The following is a 27,083-nucleotide window of genomic DNA, read 5'->3' as shown; positions in this document are numbered from 1 at the left end:
AAGTATATTTGATTATGGGGAGGGAGGTGGGAGGGGGGTTCATGTTTGGGAACACATGTAAGAATTAAAGATTTTAAAATTAAAAAAATAAAAAAAAAATAAAAAAATAAAGTATATTTGAGTGATTAATGTTTACTGAAAACAGAAAAGAGACATATTTCTTTTGAGTAGCTAATGTTAGGTTGAACATTCTCTTTTTTCTGTTTATTTTCCCCATTAACTCTGAGAAGGAAAAAATTGAGTGAGAAAGGCCTGGTTATTGGCCTCTGATAGACCTGCAATAGAGGAGATCTGGGTTCGATTCCTAAGCTGGGAAGATCCCCTGGAGGAATGCATGGCAACCCACTCCAGTATTCTTGCCTGGAGAATCCCATGGACAGAGGAGCCTGGTGGGCTACAGTCCAGGGGTCACAAGAGTCGGACAGGACTTAGCAACTAAACCGCAGGGCTTAGTTTGCCTTCTGGCTCTGCCCCATCTCAGTTAAGTGGCACTGGAAAAATCACCTGACCTCTGAGCCTTTGTTGTTCCAACTTTAGATAGGATAAGCCACCAACCTGCTTTAAGGAGGGTGGAGCCTGATGGTCTATATGCATGCCTAGCCTAGTGCTGAGGCGTGGTAGGGGCACCATGGCTGTTACCATTCTCCTCTTCCCATTGCTCTGCATACCTTATGACCTTTCAGATTCTTCACCTTGCTTTCTTTGCTTTACCACATATATGCCTTCAGGTCTCTTTGTTCTCTTATCTCTTAATAACGTGTTTAATAACTGTTTGGATATCATGTCATGTAAATGGCTCAGAGTCCATGGTCCAGGGTTAATGTAATGGTTATCTCATTCTTTTGTTAGCCCTTTATCTTTCTAGTCTAAAAACAATAACATCCTAATTTTTCTGCCTTTCCCCTCTCCAGCCATTTAATCTGCACTCATTCATTCATTGCACATATCAAGCACATGTTTTGTTCTGCAATAAATCTCTGCCTCATCCAGCTAAGCATTTCCCAAATTGGTTGTTGGTAATGGATACCCAGGCTTCCCAGGTGGCACAGTGGTAAAGAATCCTCCTGCCAGTACAGGAGACAGAAGAGATGCTGGTTTGATCCCTGGGTGGGAAACTCCCCTGGAGTAGGAAATGGCAACCTGCTCCAGTATTCCTGTCTGGAAAATTCTGTGGACAGAGGAGCTTGGTGGGCTACAGTCCACAGAGTTGCAAACAGTCAGACATGACTAAGCACACACTAGCACACAGTGGATACCTGACCACAGACCACCTGTTATAACTTCATGTTTTGTTCATTATAACATCTTCCTCGCTTTCCTTGGCTCTGGTACAGGGGTGGTGCATACGTGGCATCCACAGCAGCATTGCTGTGTCCCACAGAAATGGCATAAGCAGCCAGTGAGTCACTGCACAGACACAGTATCTGAAAACCTCAGCACATGCTGCCAGCAGAGCACATTTGATGGTGGGATGAAACCTATTTGTTAGTCTGTCCCGGTCTCCTAGTCTGTCTGGAATAACATGTCTAGGCTGATTGAAGACTTTCCGTAACTTACCTCTACTAAGCATGTCTCGCCTGGCTCTCCACGGCTCATTACTGTGCTTTCACTCCAGCTGTTTTCTTGGCCTTGATGACTCCTTTCCACTTTCCTAAATTTTGCAAAGCTCAGAGAAAGCCTTCCCTTCTCCCCAGTGCCCTGCCATAGTCCTCCAGCCACATTCACCTCCTCCTGATCTTGACTGCTCTTGCACAGGTAGTGTTTAGCCCATTGTGTCAATTAGAGTTTTTAAAAAATAAATGCTCTAACAGCTTTATGGAGGTGTAATGGGCAGACAATAAACTGTATATACTCAAGGAGTAGAATATGATGAGATTTGTGTATATACTGAGGAACCGCCATCACTGTCAAGATAATGGTTACATTCGCATACTACTGGTTTCCATGCCCCTGTGTCATGCCTGCCTCTCAGCCCCTCCTTGTCAGAGCCGTTTGGTATCTTCTCCAGTGAAGCATCTGTCAGAATCCTTTGTTCATTTTTAAAACTCCGTTTGGTTGCCTTCTTTTTTCTTTCTTTTTTTTTTTTTTTTTTGCCACACCACAGGGCAAAATGTGTGGGTTCTTAAATCCCCAACCAAGGATCAACTCTGTTCCCCTCACAGTGGAAGCATGAAGTGCTAACCCCTGGGAACCAGGGAAGTCCCTGGTTGTTTTCTTATTATTGAGTTTTAGGAGTTGTTTATATATTCTTATCTGTAAATATTTCCTCCCTGACTGTGACTTATCTTTGCATTCTCCTAACAGTGTCTCTAAAAGAGTAGACATTTTTTGGGTTTTTTTCAGTGCAGTTTGTCAGTTTTTTCTTTCATGTATCCTGCTTTTGATATTTAAGAAATCTTTGCCTAACCCAAGGTTGCAATGATTTTTCTCCCATGTTTCTTCTGAGTTTTATTGTTTTAGGTTTCATATTTAGGATCCATTTTGCAAGGCATGGATCAAAGTTTGTATTTTTTTGCATGTGCATGTCTAATTGTTTCAGCCCATTTGTTGAAAATACTGTCTGTTCTTGGTTGAACTGCCTTTGCACTTTGTCCAAAATCATTTTTCTTTATCTGTGTTGAGTTTATTTCTGGGCTTTCCATTCTGTTCCATGGGGTCACAAAGAGTTGGACACGACTCGGCGACTGAACAACAATGGCAACAATGCTGGTATTGCATTGTCTTGATGACTGTTGCTTCATAAATAACTCTTGAAATCAAGTAAAATTAATTCTTCAACTTTGTTCTTTTTTAAAGTTTCTATTTTAGGTCCTCAATTTCCATAGAATCAGGTTGTTGTTTGTTGTTTAGTTGCTAAGTTGTGTCCAACTCTTTGCAACCCCACGGACCGTAGCCTTCCAGGCTCCTCTGTCGATGGAATTCTCCAAGCAAGAATACTGGAATGGGTTGACATTTCCTTCTCCAAGACTCAGGTTGTCAGTTTAAAAAAAAAACAAAACTCTGCTGGGGTTCGGCTGGACTTCATTGCATCTATAGATCAATTGGAGGAGAACTGGCATCTTAATAATAATGAATGATCCACATACTTAATATATTCTCTGTTTATTTAGGTCTTATTACACTCAGTTTTACATTATAAACTTAAAACTTTACTGGAATACAGAACACAGGATATAAAATTCCATAATATGTTAAGAGAAAAAGAAAATTAAGAGCTATTTAGGCTCATGAGAGCTACAGCCCCTGACCTCCAAGGGTGCCCTTTTGCCATTCTCTGTACCAGGGGCAATACATATGAGAAGTACCAGCCTGTAAGCAGCACTTTGCATGGAAATTTGCAGTTGGTGTGATTTGTATTTAGATAAGGGAAACAGTGGAAACAGTGTCAGACTTTATTTTTTGGGGCTCCAAAATCACTGCAGATGGTGACTGCAGCCATAAAATTAAAAGACGCTTACTCCTTGCAAGAAAAGTTATGACCAACTTAGATAGTATATTCAAAAATAGAGACATTACTTTGCCGACTAAGGTCCGTCTAGTCAAGGCTATGGTTTTTCCTGTGGTCATGTATGGATGTGAGAGTTGGACTGTGAAGAAGGCTGAGTGCCGAAGAATTGATGCTTTTGAACTGTGGTGTTGGAGAAGACTCTAGAGAGTCCCTTGGACTGCAAAGAGATCCAACCAGTCCATTCTGAAGGAGATCAACCCTGGGATTTCTTTGGAAGGAATGATGCTAAAGATGAAACTCCAGTACTTTGGTCACCTGATGCAAAGAGTTGACTCATTGGAAAAGACTCTGATGCTGGGAGGGATTGGGGGCAGGAGGAGAAGGGGACGACAGAGGATGAGATGGCTGGATGGCATCACTGACTCGATGGACATGAGTCTGAGTGAACTCTGGGAGTTGGTGATGGACAGGGAGGCCTGGCGTGCTGTGATTCATGGGGTCGCAAAGAGCTGGACACGACTGCACGACTGAACTGAACTGAAGATATAGTAGTAGTGTTAGTCACTCAGCTGTATCCAGCTCTTTTGTGTCCCCCATGAACTGTAGCCCACCAGGCTCCTCTATCCATGAGATTCTCCAGGCAAGAATACTGAAATAGGTAGCCATGCCCTCCTTCAGAGGATCTTCCCAACCCAGGGATTGAACCTGGATCTCCTGCATTGCAGGTGGATTATTTACCATCTGAGCCACCAGGGAAGCCTTGGAAAAACAGTGAACACACCAGGTCTTCGAGTCCTGATAACATGATGGGACTCAGGCAAGTGATGGGGCCTTTGGCTGAGCCAGAGCTTTTCATTAAACATAGCAGTATTTAATTAGCTAGTTAATCGATGTGCTACAGCCCTCTATCACAATCAAGTAGTGGCCTTAGAGGTGTCACCCCAGGTAATGTGTTTATATAGGTTGTAGGATTCTGCAGTTCCTTCACTCTTGTAGGTTTCCATTCTGGAAGTGCTGGGCATCTTAAGTTTGGTTACTTCCCTTATGCCTTCTCACCATGTCTGTGTAGAAGATTTGGGATCAGCCTTCAGTTCAGTTCAGTTCAGTTGCTCAGTTGTGTCTGACTCTTTGCAACCCCATGGACTGCAGCACACCAGGCCTCCCTGTCCGTCACCAATGCCCGGAGTTTACTCAAACTCTTGTCCATTGAGTCGGTGATGCCATACAACCATCTCATCCTCTGTTGTCCCCTTCTCCTCCAGCCTTCAGTCTTTCCCAGCATCAGGGTCTTTTCCAATGAGTCTGCTCTTCGCATCAGGCAGCCAAAGTATTAGAGTTTCAGCTTCAACATCGGTCCTTCCAATGAACATTCAGGACTGATTTCCTTTAGGATGGATTGGCTGGATCTCCTTGCAGTCCAAGGGATTCTCAAGAGTCTTCTCAAACACCACAGTTCAAAAGCATCAATTCTTTGGCACTCAGCTTTCTTTATAGTCCAACTCTCTTGGTTTGACACAAAATGTTTCTCACCTATAGTATTTTGAAGAGCCTATTTAAATCAACAAATTGGTTTTGTTTTGTGTGGGGGTTTTTTTTCCAGGAAAAACGCAAAGCTGAGGAAGCCCTGAGTGACCTCAGGCGTCAATATGAAACAGAAGTGGGAGACCTACAGGTGACGATAAAGAAACTCAAGAAGGTAGGTATAGGGCAGCTCAACTGAGGGATAACTTCAGTATCTCAGTGTGTCTAAATTTTTAGCAACTAAAAACATAGGGAATCATATTGAAGCTGTGGATGGATCAGATATCAGAATCAAATTGGACTCCTTGGCAAGAATTTTTTTAAAGGCCTCATTTCTTTTTCTAAGGGCAGCATATCTTTTGCATAGATCTAATGGAGATTTCTGATCCCTTGAACAGTTGTCCATCAAACCTCAGTTTTCTTTCCATGTCTTTACCAAGTGCCCTTGAGTCTCATGTGTCTGGTGGACTGTCTTCTCATGACAGCAGCAACAGTCTTTCCTGGTCATGTAGTCCTTCACCAGCTTACTACAGGTTACATGTATTCACTGGAAATTTATTAAATGAAATGAATATTTCTCTTCTCTGTAGCAAGTTCCAGATCTAGAGGACCCCTGATCAGAGTGCAGGGTGGGAGAGAACCTGTTGAAGTGAAACTAAAGGTGTGATTGGTTTTGGCCTTTGTTCTATTTGTTTTCTAAAGATTAGGGTCCATTTTACTGTGTGGTGTGCTGGTAGGTGTTTAACAACAGGCTCTGGAGGAATTCCCCTGTGGTCCAGTGGTTAGTACTCTGAGCTTCCCTTGCAGGGGTTGTGGGTTAGATCCCTGATGGGGGTAAGATCCCACATGCCATACCTGGCACAGCCTGAAAAAAAAAAAAAGCAGGCTCTGGAAAGGGGAGGAAAGAAGGAGGATTTCTGATATTTGCCAATTTCTGTAGTATAAATATTTCCACCATTACCAATTTCAAGCCGCCAAGTTGACGTCACTGAATGCAGTTTGGGAAGTCTTGCTTAAAATAAATAGGCTCTCACCTGCTGATATACATTTTCTCCAGCAAAGTATTGGATTCACTTCCTGCATGTGGATTGTCTCCATAACTAATAGAAATATCTTAGCTAAAATGAAAACAGGTACTTAAAAAATAGTCGTCCCTGCAAGTGGCACCGTGAATGTGGCCACATCACTTTGCTTCTCTTATTGGTCATACGATAACCTTTAATGCTCCTTTCAGTGCTCATACTGAATGAGATTAAGTGACAAATGTATTTTGTGGGTTATTGTAATTTAAACCTCTGACATATTAAGAATTCTCCCCAGCATTGTTCTTGGAAAAGTATTATCAATGTCAACCTTATATGTGATTTCCAGAGGTCATTAGACCATAATACAATACTTGTATTACAGAATTTGAATGGACCAATCCTTTGCTTTATGCTAGAGTCATAGATTCTCCTAGTCCCTGTCCTTACTTATTTCCATGTCATCCCAAATCATTATACTAAGATAAAGTTTGCAAGAGGAGACACAGAGGGACTTCACTGGTGGTCCAGTGGTTAAGAATCTGTCTGCCATTGCAGGGGACACGTGTTCAGTCCCTGGTCAGGGAACTAAGATCCCACATGCCATGGGGCAACTAAACATGCAGGCTGCAACTGCTGAGTCCAAGCACTCTGGAGCCTACCCACCACAACAAAGATCCCACATGCACAGCTAAGACCTGACGCATCCAAAAATAAATAAATAAATATTTTAATAAAAAAAGAGGAGACACAAGAATTTCTTGCCCTCATACAACATAATGATAAAGACCAAAAAGGCACTGAACAGTAAGAGTCAGGAGTGATGAGACCTGAGTCTTTATCGAGGCTGTGCCAATTCCTTCCTGTAACACCTAGGACAATTGGCTTCATGATTCTGATGGTTAGCTTCTCATCTGTAAAATGGGATTAATAATAAACTGTCCTGTCTAACCATAATAACTGATGTTTTATTGACTGTGTAGCTTATTAACCTCTTCATTATTTAAGAAAATCGAATTCTCAAACTTTTTCTGAGGAAAGTATAAGTTTCCCACTTTTACCACTGAGGACATTGAGTTCCAGGTTTAATAGCTTGTTCAAAGCCTAACCTCAACTGCCAGTGGAGAAGTAGCCCAGACACCTGCATCCACCACCAGTGAGTGGGGCACTGGGCAAACAGATGCAGGCTGTATCATCAGTGCTTAAATTAAGGACTGAGTCTGAATGCCTGAGGGCAATCTGAAGAAGCTAACGTGAAGTGAGCAACCTGAACTGTGGGATCACCAGAGAGAGAGAAAAAAAAGAGAACTTTCCCGCAAAAGCTCTAATGTTCAGCCTAGCCCACTCACAAAACAATGGATTGAATGAATACCAAAAGAGAGCTAGCTGACTGCACACAAGCCCCTTCGCCCCACCCTCCTGGAGGCAGGCATGTGACAGCCAGAGCCGGAAGGCAAGGGGCTGCTACAATCTCAGCCCCAGAGACAGCATCTTCCACCAAACTGTGAGCATGCTTCTAGTTGCTAACCATGTCTTCATGGGATCCTGGATGGACAGGATTGACATCTGCCAGGAGGGTTGCAGCCTGAGATCAGCTCCCCAGAGGAGACACATGGCACATCTGAGATGGTGCTCTCGCAAAGCACCCTGAGTGTCTGGGACCAGGGAGGTGATTAAGATACACAGTCCCCCAGGACAGTGCTCTCACCAAGCACCTGATCACCTGAATTGCTCGGACCTGGGAAGGGTGCAAAATGCACACCAATCCATGTCTATGCCCTTGCAGAGTACACGAGAACCTGATGGACTTAGACCTGGGAAACGTATGAAATATAGGGCCCACTTCAGACAATGCCCTTGCAGAGCACCCTGGAGCCTGAGCAGTATAGACCTGGGAAGCACATGCTACCTTGAGCTGTGGCAGAGCCAGTGTGGTCCATACACTGCAGGCACTCCCCACACACACCAGCAATATTTGTTTGCAGTGTCCCTCCCTCCCCACAGCACAACTGAACAAGTGAGCCTAAATAAGTGACCCCCTTACCCCCTTGTGTCAGGGCAGAAATTAGACATTGAAGAGACTTGCAAAATAAACAGACAAGAGGGAACTGCTCTGGAAGTGACAGGTGCAACAGATTAAACCCTGTAGTTAACATTGACTGTGCATTGGAGGGGGACTATAGACCTTGAGAACAAGTACAAGCTGGAACAAGGAACTATCTTAAACTGAATTGACCCCACACTGCCCATAATAGATTAAGAGAACAATTCCATTCACCATTGCAATGAAAAGAATAAAATACTTAGAAGTATATCTACCTAAAGGAACAAAAGACTTATATATAGAAAACTATAAAACACTGATGATAGAAATCAAAGAGGACACAAATAGATGGAGAAACATACCATGTTCATGGATTGGAAGAATCAATATAGTGAAAATACGTATACTATCCAAAGCAATCTATATATTCAATGCACTCCCTATCAAGCTACCAATGGTATTTTTCACAGAACTAAAACAAATAATTTCACAATTTGTATTTAAACACAAAAAACCTCGAATAGCCAAAGCAATCTTGAAAAAGAAGAATGGCACTGGAGGAATCAACCTGCCTGACTTCAAAGTTACTACAAAGCTACAGTCATCAAGACAGTATGGTATTGGCACAAAGACAGAAATATAGATCAATGGAACAAAATAGAAAGCCCAGATATAAATCCACAAACCTATGGACACCTTTGTTTTTGCCAAAAGAGGCAAGAATATACAATGGAGAAAAGACAATCTCTTTAACAAGTGTTGCTGAGAAAACTGGTTAACCACTTGTAAAAGAATGAAACTAAAACAGTTTTTAATACCACACACAAAAATAAGCTCAAAATGGATTGAAGATCTAAATGTAAGACCAGAAACTATAAAACTCCTAGAGGAAAATAGGCAGAACACTCTCTGACATAAATCACAGCAGGATCCTCTAGGACCCACCTCCCAGAGTAAATGAAATAAAAGCAAAAATAAACAAATGGGACTTAATTAAACTTAAAAGCTTTTGCACAACAAAGGAAACTATAAGCAAGATGAAATGACAGCCTTCAGAATGGGAGAAAATAATAGCAAATGAAGCAACTGACAGAGAATTAATCTCAAAAATACACAAGCAGCTCATGCAGCTCAATACAAGAAAAATAAACGACCCAATCAAAAAAATGGGCCAAAGAACTAAACAGACATTTCTCCAAAGAAGACATACAGTTAGCTAACAAACACATGAAAAGATGCTCAACATCACTCATTATCAGAGAAATGCAAATCAAAACCACAATGAGGTACCATCTCACGCTGATCAGAATAGCTGCTATCCAAAAGTCTACAAACAATAAATGCTGGAGAGGGTGTGGAGAAAAGGGAACCCTCTTATACTGTTGGTGGGAATGCAAACTAGTACAGCCACTATGGAGAACAGTGTGCAGATTCCTTTAAAAACTGGAAATAGAACTGCCATATGACCCAGCAATCCCACTGCTGGGCATACACACCAAAGAAACCAGAGTTGAAAGAGACACATGTACCCCAGTGTTCATCACAACACTGTTTACAATAGCTAAGACATGGAAGCAACCTAGATGTCTATCAGCAGATGAATGGATAAGACAGTTGTGGTACATATACACAATGACTCAGCTATTAAAAGAACAGATTTGAGTCATTTCTAATGAGGTGGATGAAATTGGAGCCTCTTATACAGAGTAAAGTAAATCAGAAAGAAAAACACCAATACAGTATATTATCGCATATATATGGGATTTAGAAAGATGGTAATGACGACCCTATATGCAAGACAGCAAAAGAGACATAGATATAAAGAACAGAGTTTTGGACTCTGGGAGAAGGCAAGTGTGTGATGATTTGAAAGAATAGCATTGAAACACGTATATTACCAAATGTGAAATAGATGACCAGTCCAAGTTTGATGCATGAAACAGGGCACTCAAAGCCGATGCACTGGGACAACCCAGAGAGATGGGATGGGGAGGGAGGTGGGAGGGGGTTCAGAACAGGGGGACACATGTACACCCATGGCTGATTCATGTCAATGTATGGCAAAAACTACCACAATATTGTAAAGTAATTAGCCTCCAATTAAAATAAATAAAATTTTTAAGTAGGACCTGGCAAAAATAAATAAACCCCCATTTCAAAGATTTTAATTATTTAAAGCAAAATTTCAAATTCTTATGGATTACATTTAATGACTTATATGGTTGTATAATGTTCAAAATTGAAGATGTTTAGAATTCCCATATCTGAATGTGAATATATTCCTAAACTTAATGGAACCAACTAAAAGTGAGTTTGTAAATGCTCAACTTTTACTTGCTTTTTCAGCTAGAAGAACAATCAAAACACATAAGTCAGAAACAAGATGTGGCTGCATTAAAGAAACAAATTTATGACTTATCAATGGTAAGAATTACCTTTTCATTTTCAGTAATGTATTTCCTGTTAGACTACTGTTTCTTAAATAAAATCATGCTATGATTTCAGTGTTCCAGGAATAAAAACTTAAAGAGAAATTAATACTACAGTTAGAGAGTCTTTGAAATACTTCTGACTAAAGGTGTTACAATTTTGGCAGACTTTTCCCTCAATCTATTACCTAATACCTATTGTAAATGCTTTTATTTATTTTTTACTCAGAGCAATGATTATGTGGCCTTTAAACATTTATTAGTTAACCCCTGCATTCATATAACATCAACTCAGATCTGTTTCCCTAGCTTTGTAAGATGAGGTCTTACTGCCCTATCCTTCCTCTTGCTGTCCCTTTCCATCTTCTGCTGACAATATCTCTAGTATTTCTGTTGCCAGAACTGATAATATCTATATCTGTTTCATCATCTTCATTTTCTTTAGTTTCCAGGTTGACTCAAATACTGAAAGCCAATAATGAATATTTCCTTTATTATAAATCTAAATAGTCTCCCCTGCAGAGCCAAGAAGTGAGCATGAATGAGCTAGAATTGTATTTATTTCTCTCCACTTATTATCCCTGTGCCACTCAAAAAGAGAAGGTCCCCCAGGTTTGCAGTTAGGATCCATTTATGCACTACCAGTACCAGATTTTGCTACCCCTTAGTTGGTTTTGTGCTTGAATCATGACTTTAAAGAGTTGCTTACTTCTCTTGGACTCTCTTGGTGGGGTTTTTGGCTACTTATAAAGAGAAACTCTGTCATCTTCATATCCCTGATACCTTGCAACTTCTATCTATTCTTTCCAGTACATGGAATTTGTTTTTTCTTCTCCTGAAAATATTGGAGAAGTTTTGGAGTCCAGGAGATTTCAATTCTTATTGGATTGATTGCTTTTTAAATTTGCTACCCAAATGTCACCTTGGAATTTCTGACCATTTCAGGTAGCCAATGCATGATTCCTGTGCAGCTAGGCAAATATCTCTGTTTACCTCAGGGCCTCTCTTCTGAAAGACAGTCTCCTTGAAGCTCTGTATGTAAAGCTGGCTGTCAGACATGGAACCCCAGTTATCATATGCATGAGGTACGGATATGTACAAAGAGAAGCCTTAGCTTTCCTTTGGGGAATCATTCAGTTATTTTTAAATAACTTGTTGCCTTTGGAATCAGCTCTGGCTTTCTGCTCTTCTTTCCTAGAGTAAGAGCAGGTATGGGCTTGAGAGGCAGCATGACTTAATATACAATTTTACTCTCTGTTTTCAGCCCTCTTCTCATTCTCTGGGCTTCTGTCTGACCAATTAATTGTCTCCGCTCTACAGCAGAACCTTCAACACCTATCATCTGGACCTCATTTTCCCCTTCTTTCTTCCCTTTGTCAGTGCATTGCCATCCAGTTTCCTTTTTCCAGCAATGTTTTTAGATCACTTGACTGTTGACTGGCCCCTCTTCCATTCTTTTATTAGTTTATTGCCTTTGGTATTTCATGTTAATAGGGTCTCAAAAGGGAAAGAAGACTAATTCATGTGCCCAGTCTACCATATTTAACCAGAAACTTCCAGTGATTTTTTTTTGTTCTTTTGTTTTTAAGAAAAATATAGAAATTCCCTAACTGCACAGGCTTATTTTTAAGTGTAAAACTTAACAATGTTAGGTGATAGGATTTATTATGAAAAGTAGCCCGTCTGCCTGGTAATAGATACTGTCAATTCCACACACTATCAGTAATTCCACAGCTCTCATTAAGTAAAGCAGATGTTTAAATGTTTGGTCTCCATTGTTTTACCAATGACATGTTAAAGTATCCTCGTGATACACTCTTACTGTTGTAGTTTTGCACCAAATGCCCAAGTATTTAAAAAGAAGAAGAACAACAACAACTTTGAGGATTTAGTTTTGACATTTTAATACTTTATTAAAATTTAAAATTACCTTGAATTGATAATTAGTTATTTGAACACCAAGGTTTGAAGACTGTGGAGGGGTGAGAGTGACATGTGGGAAAGTTACACTGTACTTGACTTCACGTCTCCCGGTGGAAGAAACTCTGAGTCTAATGACCTGCACTGTTCCTTTCCTCTAGGAAAATCAGAAAGTTAAGAAAGATCTTTTAGAAGCGCAGACAAACATAGCCTTTCTTCAGAGTGAATTAGATTCTTTGAAAAGTGATTATGCTGATCAGAGTCTGAATTCTGAAAGGTATGAAACTTCACATTTCACTTTGTAGTTTGAATGGAATGTTTATTAGGGTAACATCCATGTGAATGAAGCTTAGCTACATAGTAATAAGGGGTTATTTATTAACTTTGCTAATATTTTCTTTGCTTTCTAAAGATTTTATGTTTAGTGTCAGATCTAGTTTTTAATTTTTTAAAAAACAAACTGATTAATTAAATTATTGACTGCTCAGAACAGTGCAGGGCTTAGACATGTTTGAATTAAATGGGAGCAGAAGAATATACCTAAAGTATCAAGAGGCAGTGCTAACTGAGGTGCTTTGAAGGTAGAAATTCCAGCCCTGCAACATAGGCAAGTCATTTTATTTTTACTATGCTTTAGTTTTGCAGTATGGTGTTAATAATACAGGATCTAATACACATATGTACACACAAAGGCATGTAATTATACATAAAGAGGATACACATAGATATTTATATAGGAGTATTATAAATATGAACATGCATCTATATGCATGACTGTATGCATGTATCCCCTAGTACATGTACACTTGCGAAAAATATCTTGTGTTTTGTTTGTTGTTTCCCCAACCTTATTCAGAATTAAGATCCTGTAATGGAAAGCTTCCCCAGGTGGCTCAGTGGTAAAAAAATCCACCTGCCAATGCAGGAGATACGAGTTTGGTCCCTGGGTCCGGAAGATCCCCTGAAGTAGGAAATGGCAACCCACTTCAGTATTCTTGCCTGGGAAATTCCCTGGATAGAGGGGCCTGGTGAGCTACAGTCTGTGAGGTTGCAAAGAATCGGACATGACTGAGCATGCACACACACAGTGAAAAGCAGTCATACATTTATTAAGTGCTTACTGTATACAGGCCCCTGAGCTAGATAAGGAGTTATGAGTGTGGAGTACATTTTAAAAATAGAAAAGATGTGGCCTCTGCTCTTTGAGAACTTCAGATTTAGTTGGGAAGCTTAAAAGCTAAAAGGTTGCAGAGTTAAACAGCATAAGAACTCAACAATGTCAGAAACAGTACCACCAGCAGTGTCACACATTGGGTTTATTGCCATGAGATGGTAGACAAAGTGTTCTTTATAGTTCAGAAAGGTGGAGACTTTATTAAAGAAGAGACGCTTGAGTTAGCTTGTCAACAAGTAACACAGGTCCCACTGACAACTGCCTGACACTGTCTTTAGTACTTCATTAGCATTAACTCGGAGAAGGCAATGGCACCCCACTCCAGTACTCTTGCCTGGAAAGTCCCATGGGCGGAGGAGCCTGGTGGGCTGCAGTCCGTGGGGTTGCTAAGAGTTGGACACGACTGAGCAACTTCACTTTCACTTTTCACTTTCATGCATTGGAGAAGGAAATGGCAACCCACCCCAGTGTTCTTGCCTGGAGAATCCCAGGGACGGGGGAGCCTGGTGGGCTGCCATCTATGGGGTCTCACAGAGTCGGACATGACTGAAGCGACTTAGCAGCAGCAGCAGCAGCATTAACTCAGTCACAGTTTCCTATGCAATAGGAACTTTCCTTATCCCCATTTTACAGATGGAAAGAGAGTCTCAAAGACATTCCATGTATGGCAAAATCCAAAGCAGAGGCAAGGACATAAGGAGGGATATGATTAGTTTGGGGAACAGTGGTCAGGCCAGTGGACAGAAAAGATATTTTGAATAAATAAAATTACAAAGTTTTAAAACTAGTTTAAGGCTGTAATGTAAGGTCCCAGAATCTTTGGCTAAGGAACTTAAACTCCTAGAGACAATTGGGAAACTTGTAGCCTTATCAAGAGTACAAATGGGCAAGTTAGTTATTATGGACAAAATTAGACAGCCTGAGGGTCTGGGGAAGAGAGTGATGGGGGTTGTCAGCTTAGAAATGGGGCTGGGGTGGGATAGGGGCTGGAGGGAAGTGGCTGATGTTCTGAATGGACATTTTAAGGAGACGGCCAGGACCGCTTCGTAATAAAGCAACAGAGGACTTGTTGAGCATGAGTTTATAGTGAACAGAGAAAGCCTGGTTCTGTGGATCTCTCTGTGGCGTAGGGTGGGGAGGGGAGGGCCAGCAGTGCTGGGAGCACAGAGATGAGAAAGGAATATTAATATAGCTGGGACTGGGGTTGCATAAGGCTTGATGGTACCCCACTCCAGTACTCTTACCTGGAAAATCCCATGGACGAAGGAGCCTTGTGCACTGCAGTCCATGGGGTCACGAAGAGTTAGACACAACTGAGCAACTTCACTTTCACTTTTCACTCTCATGCATTGGAGAAGGAAATGGCAACCCACTCCAGTGTTCTTGCCTGGAGAATCCCAGGGACAGAGGAGCCTGGTAGGCTGCCGTCTCTGGGGTCGCACAGAGTCGGACACAGTTGAAGCGACTTAGCAGCAGTAGCAGTAAGGCTTGGAAAAAGCAGAATAAGCAGAGGTGAGAGATTGGGTTGGGCTGAATGGGTAATGTGAGCGCCTATGGAGAACAGGCTTAGTAGAAGGCCAGGGGTTCAGTCCCAGTAAGGAACAGAGCCAGGGCAGTGGGCTGGGGTGGAAGAGCTGTGGATGCTGCAGGGGGGAATGGAGGAAGCAGAGCCTTGCAGGAGGAAGCAGAGCCTTGCAGGAGGAAGCAGAGGTGTGGGTATGCTTGTGGCTCACAGGGGAGAAGAGGCTGCTAATGGGCTGAGAGAATCTGAGCAGGAGCATGGAGAGATAGAAACCATGGTCAAGGACACAGGACTTTGGAAGAGGTGGAAAGGAGTCTGGGAGAGTAGGTATAGGTAAGGCAGGACTGAACACCTAATGCTCATTCAAACATAAAATGTAATTTTACAGGGATCTGGAAATAATCCGAGAATACACAGAAGATCGAAATAGTCTTGAGAGGCAAATTGAAATACTCCAGTAAGTTCTCATATTTCTCATCACACTTGCATTTAACTTATATTTTGTTAGTAAAACACGTGCCACATATAACACAAGTTGCCACATATCAGACGCTGGGTTTAGAGACCCACACATGTTCCTTCTCGATATGGTGACTTTAGCACATTAGTTTAGCTTTCTGATGCTGCTAATCCTACATAAACTCCTCCAATTTAGGAACAAGATTATAATTCTCTAAAGTCCTCTTAAATCAGGTTGGTATGTCCATTGTATCTTTATAATACATTTATTATACTGTAAAGAACAACAGCCCTGAACTCATCAGCTTTCTGTGCAGCTTGGCACACTGAGAGGTTTCAAGCATCCCGCATAGTGCATGTCACATCACTAGGCATACACGATCATTCTCACTCAGTTTATTATGCCTGGTTAGCAGTATATTTTTCTTTTTTTCAAATCTCTTGGAAATATTGCACCTGCTCTGTCAACTCTGCAACTAAGCTGCAGAATCCATTCTCTGAGGACCTCACTGACAACACTTCCCTCTTCCCTGACACCCTTTCTCTCTTTTCTCCCAGGCAATATTTTCTTCTGGTTTTACTTCCCCCAGATAATGTCAGGTCAGGCTTGATGATTTTTTTCACCATTACAAATGCTTATTAAGCTTCACCTGTGGCACTGATAGAGTTGATATGTTGTAAAAATCCTGTTAATTCATCTGTTCATTTATTCAGCAGGTTTTCATTTAGCACCTTTTACGGTTCAGGTATGCCAGGAGCTGACACTCAGAGAGGTACTTAGCCTCTCTCCTTATGGGCTAATCTAGGGGAAGAAGATGGAACCTGATCAGTACTTCTAAATATAACGTGCCAAAGGAGAGAGGGGGGCCGCGGGGAACCATGTATCTCATAAGGGCATTCTTCTATCCAGGAAGGTCCAGAAAGTGTTTTTAGAGGAAGAAACAATTGAATTGAGTTCTGAAGGATGAATAAACCTGAAGCAGGGAAAGAGTAGCTGGTCTCTAAGGCAGAGACTATTTGATTTTAGATGTTGCTGAGGCTCTGGCTGTTTAAATGGCTTCTGTAAGATATATGGAAAGTAAGTGCCTGAGTTGGGGTTTGAACCCTGAGTCAATATTGGAGCTTTTTTTAACTAATTTATTTTTTAATTGAAGGATAATTGCTTTACAGAATTTTGTTGTTTTCTGTCTAACCTCAACATGAATCAGCCATAAGGTATACATATGTCCCTTTCCTCTTGAACCTCCCTCCTACCTCCCTCCCCATCCCACCCCTCTAGGTTGCTACAGAACCCTGTTTGAGTTCCCTGAGACATACAGCAAATTCCCATTGGCTATCTGTTTTGCATATGGTAATGTAAGTTTCCATGTTACTCTCTCCTGCCTTCTCCCCGTGTCCATAAGTCTGTTCTCTATGTCTTTCTCCTTGCTGCCCTGTAGATAAATTCTCCAGTACCACCTTCCTAGATTCCACAAATATGCGTTAGTATACAATATTTAACTTTCTCTTTCTGACTTACTTCACACTGTATAATAGGCTCTAGGTTCATCCACCTCATTAGAACTGTTCAAATGTGTTCTTTTTTATTGCTGAATAATATTCCATTGTGTATATGTACCAAAATTTCTTCATCTGCTGATGGACATCTAGGTTGCTTCTGTGTTCTAGCTATTGTAAATAGTGCTACAATGAACAATGGGACACATGTGTCTTTTTCAGTTTTGGTTTCCTCAGGGTATATACCTAGGAGTGGGCCTGCTGGGTCTTATGGTGGTTTTATTCCTAGTTTTTTCAAGAAATCACCATACCATCTTTCATAGTGGCTTTATCAATTTACATTCCCACCAACAGTGCAAGAGGGTTCCCTTTTTTTCCACAACCTCTCCAGCATTTATTGTTTGTAGACTTTTTGATGATGGCCATTCTGACCAGTGTGAGGTGATATCTCATTGTAGTTTTGATTTGCATTTCTCAAAAAATGAGCAGTACTGAGCATCTTTTCATGTGTTTGTTAGCCATCTGTATGGTTTTTTTTTTTTTTTTGGAGAAATGTCTGTTTAGGTCTTTTTCCCACTTTTTGATTGGGTTGTTTGTTTTTCTGGTATTGAGTTGTATGAGCTGCTTATATATTTTGGAAATTAATCCTTTGTCAGTTGTTTCCTTTGGGAGAAAAAGGGAATTTTCTCCCATTCTGAGGGTTGTCTTTTCACCTTATTTATAGTTTCCTTTGCTGTGCAAAAGCTTTTAAGTTTAATTATGTCCCACTTACTTACTTTTGTTTCATTTCCATTATTCTAGGAAGTGGGTCACAGAGGATCTTGCTTTGATTTATGTCCTCAAGCGTTCTGCCTATGTTTTCCTCTAAGAGTTTTATAGTTTCTGGTCTTACATTTAGGTCTTTAATCCATTTCAAGTTTCTCTTTGTGTATGATGTTAGGAGGTGTTCTAATTTCATTTTTTTTGCATGTAGCTGTAACATTGGAGTTTTTAACTGGTATATAACGTGCCTGGCAGTACAGAACCAGGCCACAAGTAGGAGGAGCCAGGAGAAAGAAGTGTGACAGAACACAGCAGATCTATCCCCCAGCATGGAGGGGAGAGAGAGTAAGTGGGGCGGGCTGGCTTCAGGCCTTTAGGGAACAGAAAGGCCTGCACCAAACCTGTCTTTAACAGTGGAGCTCCCTGAAGGAGAAGCAGTTTCCACAGCATGACTCACTCCTAAAATGCCTGGAGACCTTTAAAGAGAGTTGACACATTGTTAAGTTGCACTTCTAGTAATGAATTAACATCTCAGTTTAGATTTGAAGGGAAGTGGTAGAAAGTTACAAGAGTTGTAATAAGTCCATGCTCTGAACATCACAGCCTGAAAAGAAAGTGGTGACATTGATCCCGCTAATACTTTCCTTATCTGCTTATGTATTGTATGTATTTACTCTGTAGAACAGCTAACAGGAAACTGCATGACAGTAACGACGGCCTAAGGAGTGCCCTTGAAAACAGCTACAGCAAGTTCAGCAGATCCTTGGTATGCCACAGAATTTTATAACGCATTTTCTTCTTTCTTGTGGTAGAGTATTTTGATTAAAAAACTGTGTATTTTCTTAGAACTTATAAGAATGAGAAAACAATTTCATATCATAAAAGGAGGCAACATTTTCCCAAGTTAAAAAATATGCCACTCCTCTGAATAATGTGTAGATGTTTGCCAACGCTTTGTCCAATGTTCCAGAAAACCAGAGAAAGATATAAAAGGTGTGGGCTGGATCCTGGAAAAGTTTCTAGTGTGGTAAGGACTTAATGGGGCTTCCCAGGTAGTGTTAGTGTAAAGAACCCTCCTACCAATGCAGAAGACATAAGAGACATGGGTTCGATCACTAAGTCAGGAAGATCCCATGGAGGAGGAAATGGCAACCCACTCCAGTATTCTTGCCTAGAGTCGGACACAACTGAAGCAACTTTGCACACATGCAGGGAATTAAGATGTGCACAGATACCACTAATATAAAAAGTAAGATGTCTCATGGAGGTAGAAATAACTATTTCCCTGTAGAGACAAGAGGGAGAGTGCTTCTGGCCGAGGAGTTTATGTAGACTCTTTGGTTGTTCTTTGTGATTATGAGATACCAGAGTGGAGACTTTGGGCTTTTAAACCCTCCTACAGAAACAAGCTAAGGCCCATTTAGAATTTTGAGGACCTTTTCCAAACCAGAAAGCCAGAAAGCCTCTTCCCTGACTTTTGGAGGGCAGCTTCAAGGTTGGGGTTCCAGTGCCACAGCTTTGGGTGTGGATGAGTCAGTCACTAAGTCAAATGATGATTTGAGAAGAGACTAATCCAAAGCTGGTACTGCAGGGTCCTGGCAAATCTGGGAGCCAGGATGCCCCTTGAGGGCCTATATGGCAGGATTTGGACTTCAGACATAATGAAGAGACAGAGTCCTTTGGGCATTTGTTGCACTTTTTCCCTTGGTATCTGTGCTTACATTTTCTCATGTAGGATACCAGACTCTCAATTACATTAGTAAATTAGTGTACTACAGGTTTTTAAAATGTATATAGAATGTTTAAATGGAATGACAAAATATTACTTCTGTATTTTATGTATTACAGCGCATAAATAATATCTCACCAGGGAATACAATTTCTAGAAGCAGTCCTAAATTTAATCTTCATTCTCCTCAACCTCTGGGCTATGACAGGTATGTTAACACCTTTTTAACTTTTTGTTTGAATTCTGGATCAAAGTTAAAAGGAAAGTACATTTCCTTAGAGGTGAATGAAAAGAATATATTTGGGGCACTAATTTATATTTTCTACTCTCTGTAAATTTCTGAAACATGAAACACATAACGATTAAAGTATTTTAAAATGTTTCAGAGAGGGCAAAGTGATTTCTGTAAGATGTTATTATGACTTGGTTTTATGTATGCTCACCCTTACTTCATCCCTATTATGTCTTATTTCTTAGAAGTGCCCTTTGTAAGAGGTGTTTCAGGGAAGCCAGTGGAACTACCATTACGTGATGTTGTGGTGTATGATGTTAAGATTCTTGGAACAATCTGTAAATGTTTAGCAGCTCAGTATGTATTATGCAAGCTACGTTTAAGGAAAGGGAAACTTTCGAAACAAACAGAAATGTAGAGAGTAGATGTTTATGAGTTAATGTACTAAAGGAGTCACAGAGGCTTTCCAGAAGTGAGAATTTAGCTCTGTTTTTAATCAAATGAAGTGAAATATTGGCCCTGCTATAACTTGAGATCTAGCAATGAAAACTGAAAGATTATATTTGTGTATACATGTGTGTACATATACAATAAATCTCCTATATACAAATGAGTTCCATTCCAAGAGCACATTCACAGAGTTCATAAGTCTGACAAAGTTTGCCTAGGTACCCAACTAATACAACCTGCTCTGTAATACTATATTGTAATAGGCTTATAATATTTTCACATAAATAATACGTAAAAAGCAAACTCAAAAAATAAAGCAAACATTTTTAGTCTTACAGTCCAGTACCTTGGAAAGTACAGTAGTAAGTACAGCAGCTGGCATACAGGGGCTGGCAGTGAGTGAACAGGTAAGAAGAGTTACTGAATGGAGATAGGAGAGGAGGTGGGAGATGGTAGAGCTGAAGGATTGTCAGCAATAGGAGATGGAGGGCAATTTCACTCATGCCTGACATTGATGAAATGCATGTTCACATCTTTGAAAGTTCACAACTTGAAGGTTCATATGTAGGAGATTTACCATACGTGTCCAGTGTTGCTACTTAGAAGGCTCATTTTGTAGTGTATCAAAGTTTGATGGTAGAAGTGAGTGCATAAACTGTAGATCTCTGGCCTTCCATTTCTGATGCCACTTTCGTATTTTATGTTCCTTCCCTTTTCATTTGAGAACTTTTGCGCTGAAGAATAATGCGCTTAATATCTTGGCAACAGCAAAATGGCCAGATAGCTTTTCCAGAAGGTCTATTTTCAAGGTTATTGGTGATCACTTTTAATAAAATTTTATCCAAATATCAGAATTTTTCGCTGATTTGTGAAATAAAAAATTTTAATGGTATCTCTAGGCATCTGGCTTTTCTGTTTTTGAGAAGTAGATATTACTTTTTAAAATATATGGGTGTGATGCTATTTTTCTTTACTGATGCTTAAGGTCAGTTCTAAGCAAATAAGGGAAAAGCTAGATTACTGAAAATTATTTCAGAAATTTCACCATGATTCATTTTTGGAAATAGTGGACACCATGAATAAGGCTGGTAGTACTAAACAAAGAGCTCCTTAGCAATATGACTAAGGGAGAAAGTCATCACATCCCATTGCCTCAAAGTGACAGGAATGTAGCCCTTCTGTGCTCATAACCTTGAACAGTCACTAGAGGGCCACCATGATCCAGACTGATGTTCCCTTAGGGGGTAGTTACAGTTTGATATAGGAAGTTAATATTTTGTTTTCTTTTTAATGCTAATGTAAAACTTATTAGTCATCAGATCACAAGAGAAAAGAACAAAAGAAGAAGAAAGGGAAAAAATACCTGCAAAACAAGACCAAAATAATATTTTAAATGACAATAAGATTGTTTTTGTTTGTTTGTTTAGTTACTAAGTCATGTCCAGCTCTTTTGCAACCCCATGCTCTGTACCCTGCCAGGCTCCATCATCCATGGGATTTCTGAGGCAAGAATACTGGAATGGCTTGCCATTTCCTTCTCCAGGGGATCTTTCTGACCCAGGAATCGAACCTGTGTCTCCTGCTTGGCAGGAAGATTCTTCACATTGATAATTACTTTAATACATTATTGACCAGAGACATATTTATATGTCTTTTGTTACCCAAGCATTACTGACAAGAGACATTTCAACGTTCACTTATATAACAAATCCCCAGCCACAGACATTAGTTTCTGCTAAAATCACCCTGTCAACAATGTAAATGGACTAAATACTTCAACCAAAAGACATAGAGTGACTGAATGGGTATAAAAACAAGGCCTATATATGTGTAGCCTACAAGAGACTCACTTCAGATCTAGAGACACACATAGATTGAATGAGAAGGGATGGGAAAAGGATTTCCATACATAGGAAAATCCAAAGAAATCTGGAATAGCAGTACTTATATCAAACAAAACAGACTTTAAAATAAAGACTGTTACAAGACAAAAAAGGATACTACATAATGATCAAGGGATGAATCCAAGAAGATATAACAATTGTAAATATATCTAAACCCAACATAGAAGCACCTAAATATATAAGCAAAAATTAATGGACAAAAAAGGAAAAATCAACAGTAACGCAATAGTAGTGGGGGGGACTTTAACTTGCATCAATGGACAGATGATCTGATAGAAAATCAATAGGGAAACATAGGCCTTAAATGACATTAGACCAGATGGACTTAATTGATATAGAGAGAACATTCCATCCAAAAGTAGCAGAATACACATTCTTTCAAGTGTACATGGCACATTTGCCAGGATAGATTACATGATAGGCCATAAAAACAAGCCTCAGTAAATTTAAGAAAACTGAAATCATATCAAGCATCTTTCTAACCACAACACAATGAAATGAAATCAACTACAAGAAAAAACTGTAAAGAAACACAAACACTTGGGAGACTAAGCAATATGCTATGAAAGAACCAACAGCTCACTGAGAAAGTCAAAGAGGAAATTAAAAAAATACCAAGAGGTAAATGAAAACTAAACAATAATGATCTAAACCTGTGGGGCACAGCAAAAGCAGTTCTAAGAGGAAAGTTTATACGATATAAGCTTACCTCAGGAAACAAAAATCACAAATAAACAACCTACCCTTACACCTAAAGCAATGAGAAAGAACAAACAAAACCCAAAGTTAGTAGAAGGAAAGAAATCATAAAGATCAGAAATAAATGAAATAGAAACTAAAAGATATAGAAAAGATCAATGATACAAAAAGCTGATTCTTTGAAAAGATAAAATTGATTAACCTTTAGCCAGATTCATCAAAAAAGAGAGAGGGTCCAAATCAATAGTCAGAAATGAAAAAAGAAAAGACATAGCCAACACTACAGAAATACAAAGGATTATGAGACTACTACAAACAACTATATGCCAATAATGTGAACAACCTAAAAGAAATGGACAAATTCTTAGAAAGGTACAGTCTCTCAAGAATGAACTAGGAAGAAGTAGAAAGTTTGAACAGAACAATTACCAGTAATGAAATTGAATTAGTAGTTTTAAAACTCCCAACAAACAAAAGTCCAGGACCAGATAGCTTCAGAGGTGAATTCTGCCAAACATTTAGTGAAGAATTAGCAATTATCTTTCTCAAATTAGTCCAAAAAATTGCAAAGGAGGGAATACTTCCAAACTCATCCTCTGAGACCCCCATCACCCTGATACCAAAACCAGACAAAGGTATCACTAAAAAAAGAAAATTATAGGCTAATATCACTGAAAAACATAGATGCAAAAAAATCCTCAACAAAATATTAGTAAACCAAATCCAACAATACATCATGGTCATACATCATGATCAAGTGGAATTTATCCTAGGGATGCAAGGATTTTTCCGTTTCAATGTGATATACCACATTAACAAGTTGAAGAATGAAAATGTCATCTCAATAGATGAAGAAAAAGCCTTTGACAAAATTCAGCAGCCATTTATGATTTGAAAAACTTTCCAAAAAGTGGGCATAGAGAAACACACCTCAAAATAATAAAGGCCATATATGATGGACCCACAGCTAATACCATACTCAACATGAAAAACTGAAAGCATTCCTCTAAAATCAGGAACAAGGCAAGGATGCCCCCTCTTGCCACTTTTATTCAGCATGATTTTGGAAGTCCTATCCATAGCACTCAGAGAAGAGAAAGAAACAAAATGAATTCAAATTGAAAAGGAAGAAGTGAAATTCACTGTTCTCAGATGACATGAAACTATACATAGAAAATCCTGAAGATGCTACCAGAAAACTTTTAGGTTCATCAATGAATTTGGTAAAATTCCAGGATACAAAATTAATTTGTATATTAATTTAATTAATGTAATTTATATATTACAAATTTGTAATATAATATTATATACAAATTTGTATATTTGTAATTTATGTATTAATTTTGTATCAATTTAATAGAAATCTGTTGTATTTTTATACACTAACAATGAACTATCAGAAATTGAGATATTTTCATTTATCATCTCATCAAAAAGAACAAGAATACCTGGGAATAAACCTACATAAGGAAGTAAAAGACTTGTCTAGGAAAACTATAAGACAGGGATCCCCAACCCCAGTCTGTAGCCTGTTAGGAACCTGGCTGCACAAAAGGAGGTGAGTGGCAGAGGAGCAAGTGAAGCCTAATCTGTATTTATAGCCACTCCTCATCGCTCACATTACTGCCTGAGCTCTGCCTCCTATCAAATCAGCAGCGGCATTAGATTCTCATAGGAGTGTGAACCCTGACCCTAAAGTCAAGGCAAAATATCCTGCGGTTGCCACAAAATAGAAATAAAGTGCACAATAAATGTAATGTGCTTGAATCATCCTTAAACCATATCTCCCACCCTGGTCCATGAAAAAATTCCCTTCCAATGAAACCAGTCCCTGATACCAAAAGGCTGGGGACTACTGCTATAAGACACCAATGAAGGAAACTGAGGATGACACAAATAGATGGAAACATATACTGTGTTCTTGGATTGGAAGAATGAATTTTGTTAAAATGACCAGTGCAATCTACAGCCAATGCAATCCCTAACAGTGTAATACTTAACAAAATACCAAAGGCACTTTTCACAGAACTAGAAAAAATAATTTTAAAATTTGTGTGGAAAGACAGGGCACCCTGAATAGCCAACATCATCTTGAAAAAGAATATCAGAGCTGGAGGAATCATACTCACAGACTTCAGACTATGCTACAAAGCTACAGTCATCAAAACAGACACATATATAGATCAGTGGAATAAGATAGAGAATCCAAAAATAAATCCATGCACTTACAGTCAATAAATCTATTACAAGGAGGCAAGAATATACAATGAAGAAAACACAGTATCTTCAGTAGCTGTCCTGGGAAAACCAGATAGCTTTGTGTAAAAGAATGAAATTAGAACATTTTCTAACACTATATACAAAAATAAACTCAAAATGGATTAAAGACCTAAGTATAAGATTAGTACAGTTCACTTCAGTCTCTCAGTTGTGTCCAACTCTTTGCGACCCCATGAATAGCAGCACTCCAGGCCTCCCTGTCCATCACCAACTCCCGGAGTTCACGCACACTCACGTCCATGGAGTCAGTGATGCCATCCAGCCATCTCATCCTCTGTCGTCCCCTTCTCCTCCTGCCCCCAATCCCTCCCAGCATCAGAGTCTTTTCCAATGAGTCAACTCTTTGCATGACGTGACCAAAGTACTGGAGTTTCAGCTTTAACATCATTCCTTCCAAAGAAATCCCAGGGTTGATCTCCTTCAGAATGGACTGGTTGGATCTCCTTGCAGTCCAAGGGACTCTCAAGAGTCTTCTCCAACACCACAGTTCAGAAGCATCAATTCTTCAGCACTCAGCCTTCTTCACAGTCCAACTCTCACATCCACACATGACCACAGGAAAAACCATAGCCTTGACTAGATGGACCTTAGTCGGCAAAGTAATGTCTCTGCTTTTGAATATGCTATCTAGGTTGGTCATAACTTTTCTTCCAAGGAGTAAACGTCTTTTAATTTCATGGCTGCAACCATCTTCAGTGATTTTGGAGCCCAAAAAAATAAAGTCTGACACTGTTTCCACTGTTTCCCCATCTATTTGCCATGAAGTGATGGGACCAGATGCCATGATCTTAGTTTTCTGAATGTTGAGCTTTAAGCCAACTTTTTCACTCTCCACTTTTACTTTCATCAAGAAGCTTTTTAGTTGCTCTTCACTTTCTGCCATAAGGGTGGTGTCATCTGCATATCTGAGGTTATTGATATTTCTCCCAACAATCTTGATCCAGTTTGTGTTTCTTCCAGTCCAATGTTTCTCATGATGTACTCTGCATATAAGTTAAATAAGCAGGGTGACAATATACAGCCTTGACATACTCCTTTTCCTATTTGAAACCAGTGTAAGATCAGGTACCATAAAACTCATAGAGGAAAATGTAAGCAGAACATTCTGATATAAACCATAGAATCGTTTTTGGGTCTGTCTCCTAAAATAAAGGAAATAAAAGCAAAAACAAACAAATGGGACCTAATTAAGCTTACAAGCTATTACACAGCAAAGGAAACTATCAGAAAATCAAAGACAACCCACTCAATGGCAGAAAATATTTGGAAATCATATAACCGATAAGGAGTTAATATCCAACATACATAATATCCAACTCATACAACTTAACATCAAAAAAGCAAACAGCCAAATTTAAAAATTGGCAGAAGAACTGAATAGACATTTTTCTAAAGAGTATGCTAGTGGCCAATAGGCATATGAGAAGATGCTCAACATCACTAATTATCAGGTAAATTCAAATCAAAACCACAATAAGATATCACCTCACACCTGTCAGAATGGGTATCATCAAAAAGAACACAAATAACAAATGATATGACCCAGCAATTCCACGTCTGAGTATGTATCTGGGGAAAAAAAAAAACATTCTAAAAGATACATGCAGCCCAGTGTTCATAGTAGCATTACAGTAGCCACAATATGTAAGCAACCTAAGTGTCCATCAGCAGATGAATGGATTAAAAGGATGTAGTGTGTATATATACAGTGAAATACAACTCATGCATTAAAAAAAAGGAATGAAATTTTTGCCATTTGCAGCAACATGGATAGACTTGGAGGACATTATGCTAAGTGAAATAAATCATAAGAGAAAGACAAATACTGTATGATTTCTCTTATATGTGGAATCTAAAAAAATGCAACAAACTAGTGAATATAACAAAAAAGAAGCAGGCTTACAGATATAGAGAACCAATTAATAGCTACTAGTGGGGAGAGGAGAAAGGAGCAATATAGGGGTAGGGTAGTAAAAGGTACAAACTGTTAG

General features: G+C 39.5%; 1 protein-coding gene across 1 annotated transcript in view; it reads left to right on the top strand.

The window, feature by feature from the left end:
• The window catches only part of RASEF (RAS and EF-hand domain containing), an 84,331-nt gene that overhangs the window by 35,745 nt on the left and 21,503 nt on the right, over window positions 1-27,083 (top strand). The window contains exons 4-9 of the mRNA XM_068974191.1: window positions 5,049-5,144; window positions 10,382-10,459; window positions 12,546-12,661; window positions 15,469-15,537; window positions 18,480-18,564; window positions 19,647-19,735. Of these exons, the coding sequence (XP_068830292.1) occupies window positions 5,049-5,144; window positions 10,382-10,459; window positions 12,546-12,661; window positions 15,469-15,537; window positions 18,480-18,564; window positions 19,647-19,735 (533 nt within the window). The remainder of the gene's footprint in view (window positions 1-5,048; window positions 5,145-10,381; window positions 10,460-12,545; window positions 12,662-15,468; window positions 15,538-18,479; window positions 18,565-19,646; window positions 19,736-27,083) is intronic.

Source organism: Capricornis sumatraensis, chromosome 6, assembly GCF_032405125.1.
Source record: "Capricornis sumatraensis isolate serow.1 chromosome 6, serow.2, whole genome shotgun sequence".
NCBI lineage: Eukaryota > Metazoa > Chordata > Mammalia > Artiodactyla > Bovidae > Capricornis > Capricornis sumatraensis.
This window is presented reverse-complemented; position numbering and strand designations above follow the sequence as displayed.